General features: G+C 26.2%; 1 protein-coding gene across 1 annotated transcript; it reads left to right on the top strand.

Annotated features, from left to right (window-relative positions):
- On the top strand, positions 1-3,422 carry LOC105368081 (TBP-associated factor 6). Its single transcript, XM_011506988.1, has 8 exons — positions 1-217; positions 306-624; positions 782-1,170; positions 1,436-1,639; positions 1,711-1,893; positions 1,996-2,215; positions 2,439-2,626; positions 3,225-3,422. The coding sequence occupies exons 1-8, from the start codon at positions 68-70 to the stop codon at positions 3,300-3,302; spliced, it is 1,731 nt and encodes a 576-aa protein (XP_011505290.1). The 5' UTR covers positions 1-67; the 3' UTR covers positions 3,303-3,422.
- Positions 3,423-3,490: the final 68 nt, after the last annotated feature.

Raw genomic sequence — 3,490 nt, 5'->3', positions numbered from 1 at the left:
TAAGTATGTACTTATTGAAGAAGGTATTACATATTTCACGATCAGATTCTTGTAACTATAAGCAAAGATGAGTGATATGGAACCTATGTATGGGACAACATTGTCTACAGAATCAATGAAAGTTATTGCTGAGAGTATTGGTGTAGGAAATTTGCCTGATGAAGCTGCAAAAGATTTAGCCGAGGACGTTAGTTATCGATTAAAGGAAATAATCCAAGTAATATAATATAAATAAAATAAACAAATTTTTAATCAAAATTTTTAATTACTTTCTTTTATTTTGATCAACTACTTTACAATTATAGGATGCAACAAAATTTATGAGACAAGGCAGACGACAAAAACTTAGCACACACGATATTGACCATGCCTTAAAAACTAAAAATATCGAACCTACATATGGTTTTTTTGCCAAAGATCACATTCCATTTCGTTTTGCATCTGGTGGTGGTAGAGAATTACATTTCATAGAAGAGAAAGAAATTGATTTAAATGAAATTATTTCAATGGCTGGTGGTCCAAATTGGCCAAAACTACCTTTAGAAACCAATTTACGTGCTCATTGGTTATGTATTGATGGTATTCAGCCAACTATTCCAGAAAATCCACCACCAGTTTCCAAAGGTAATCATGTAATTTTTAATTTAGTTACATTTAGTTATGGATTATTAGATTTAACTAAACATTAAAAATAAACTTATTTTAAACTTATATATTATTAAATCTCATATTTCTAAATTCTTAAATATCTTTTTCTGACATTGAAATAATTATTTCGCAGAGGTTCAAAAATTGGAAAGTGTAGATCCAATAAGTAATAGAAATAGTAATGCAAATATTGGAAAACCAGGTGGTAAAAGTCACAAACTTCGTAATGTTGAAACTGTACATGTGAAGCAATTAGCAACTCATGAATTAAGCGTTGAACAACAATTATATTATAAGGAGATCACAGAAGCGTGTGTAGGATCTGATGAAGCACGTAGAGTGGAAGCTTTTCAGTCACTTTCAGCTGATCCAGGTCTTCATGAAATGCTAGCTCGTATGTGTACATTTATAGCTGAGGGTGTCAGGATCAACGTTGTTCAAAATAATCTTGCAATTCTTATTTATCTAATGAGAATGGTTAAGGCTTTACTAGACAACCCAAGTCTTTACTTAGAAAAATATGTAAGTTACGTATTTAGTATTCCTAAATTGAACAAAACTAGTAGAAAACAGTATAAAATCTAATTCTATTATCAATATTTGTAATTTCATGTAATAAATATTTTTATTCAATTATTTTTTTTGATTAAACATTAATTATGAACTTATTTTCACTCTTAATTATTGCAAATTTTTAAATAGTTTTGAAATTAACTATTAAATTATAAATTTTAATTTTAAATCTAAAATGAAAAATGATATTTTTATATTGTAAATTATATTTTAGCTTCATGAACTCATACCATCAGTTGTAACTTGTATTGTATCGAAGCAATTATGTACCCGACCTGAGATGGATAATCATTGGGCATTGCGAGATTTTGCGTCACGTCTTATGGCACAAATTTGTAAAAATTTCAATACATCTACAAATAATATTCAAACTCGAGTTACAAGAATCTTTAGTCAAGCATTAGCCAAAAACAATCAAGTATTTACATTAAAAAATGTATAGGCATTAAGTAATTATTTTAATATAAATGTTTTTGTATTTATTTTTAGACTCCACTAGCTTCTTTATATGGTGCAATTCATGGCCTTTGTGAACTAGGGTCAGAAGTAATAAAAGCATTGGTTATACCTAAAATTAAATCGATTTCAGAACGTATTGAGACATGCTTTGAGGGTTCAAATTCTTCTAATGTAGATAAAAATGCTGCCGGGCATATAAAAACCTTATTAATAGTTAGTAATTTCTCAATTTTATTTATATTATTAATCAATTCGATTATATCGATATATAAAATAACTAAATAAAATTAAATTTTACGTTTGTTTTAATTTCAGAAATCTGTTGCGCCAGTCTTAAAAACTCTTAGATCACCTCCAGATTATATAGAAGAATACAAACAAGAATATGGTTATATAGGTCCTCCATTGTGTACAGCAGTTGCAAAAGCTCGCACTCAACCGACGACGATAGCTCCAACTACCACCATATCTATTACTAATAATACGAGTCAACAACAGACTTCAGTCAACACTAATAAGACTATATCGCAAGCAGGTATAACATTCCTTTAATTGTTAAAAAAAATTTATTTTATAATGAAAACCTAACTTCTCCTTATAAGTTATTTAATTAATAAAATTAATTTTTTAGATGTCACATACTTTAAATATATATTTTTGTAATATTTGTATATAAGGAATCATACGAAATTACATTTATTCTAAAACAATACAAGAACAATTATAAATTCTCAATAAATTGTTTGAATATTTTACAGTTGTATTGGGAGCGAGCAGAGGTACGGCAGGTACAGCGACCAGCGGTGGACAAAAATTTGTGATACTGCAGTCAAGATCACAAACTCCTACGACCCAACAACAAGTGCAACAGAAACCAACTCAAGCAACAAAACTCGTTGTTGTCTGCATGCCAAATGCTAATCATGCACAATCAACTGTTACACAAGTATGCAATAATTTTTTTATAAAATTAATTTATATATATTAAAGTATAAATGAAATATAGTACTGTAATGAATACTTGCTTGGTAAATACAGTTTATACAATACTCAAAATGTATGTTACGTTATAAATTATTCTATAAGAAAATTGCATGTATACTTTTGCAAATGTATTATATTTACCAAGTAAAAACATTTAATGAAAAATACTTTAGTAATTTATTATCTTATGCAAGTACTTTATAAAATAAATAGTTACAAGATTAAGTTTTTGTTTTCATTTTGTAAAATTCATAAGTAATTTTGAGCACATCTTTTAAAAATAAAATTCAAGAAATTATATACTATTAAATACAAAATATGTTAAATTAATATGGTAACACACTTTTCAAGTTGATATTTTATTTTTATTATTTATCTACATTAATTTTTCTAGCTTTATACAAATGAACAACTTGTATAATTTTATAAAATTTGTTTTATACTATAAAAAATTAATGACAATTTATTTCTACAAATTTATAATTTAATTTAATTATGCAATGTAATTAATTAAAATTTTATTATAATAATTTATCACAATATTTTTTTGTTTTTTATAGTCAAGTTTATCATCCAAACCTCAAGTGTTTGTAACCCAGAGCAATGTTGAACAATTTTCAAATCCATTGGAAGAATGATACCAAAAAATAATTTTTGTACAGTAAATTATTCTGTTATTGTACAACATACTTTCAATGTAAATGGTAATCACAATTTATATAATAACTGAATATAAGAATTTTACACTTAAAATTATATACTTGTATTATACATAGCCTTTATATATATATATATATTTAAATTATTATTCAAACATAATTTCTTT

Source organism: Ceratosolen solmsi, unplaced genomic scaffold (genome assembly GCF_000503995.2).
Source record: "Ceratosolen solmsi marchali unplaced genomic scaffold, CerSol_1.0 scaffold6, whole genome shotgun sequence".
NCBI lineage: Eukaryota > Metazoa > Arthropoda > Insecta > Hymenoptera > Agaonidae > Ceratosolen > Ceratosolen solmsi.
This window is presented reverse-complemented; position numbering and strand designations above follow the sequence as displayed.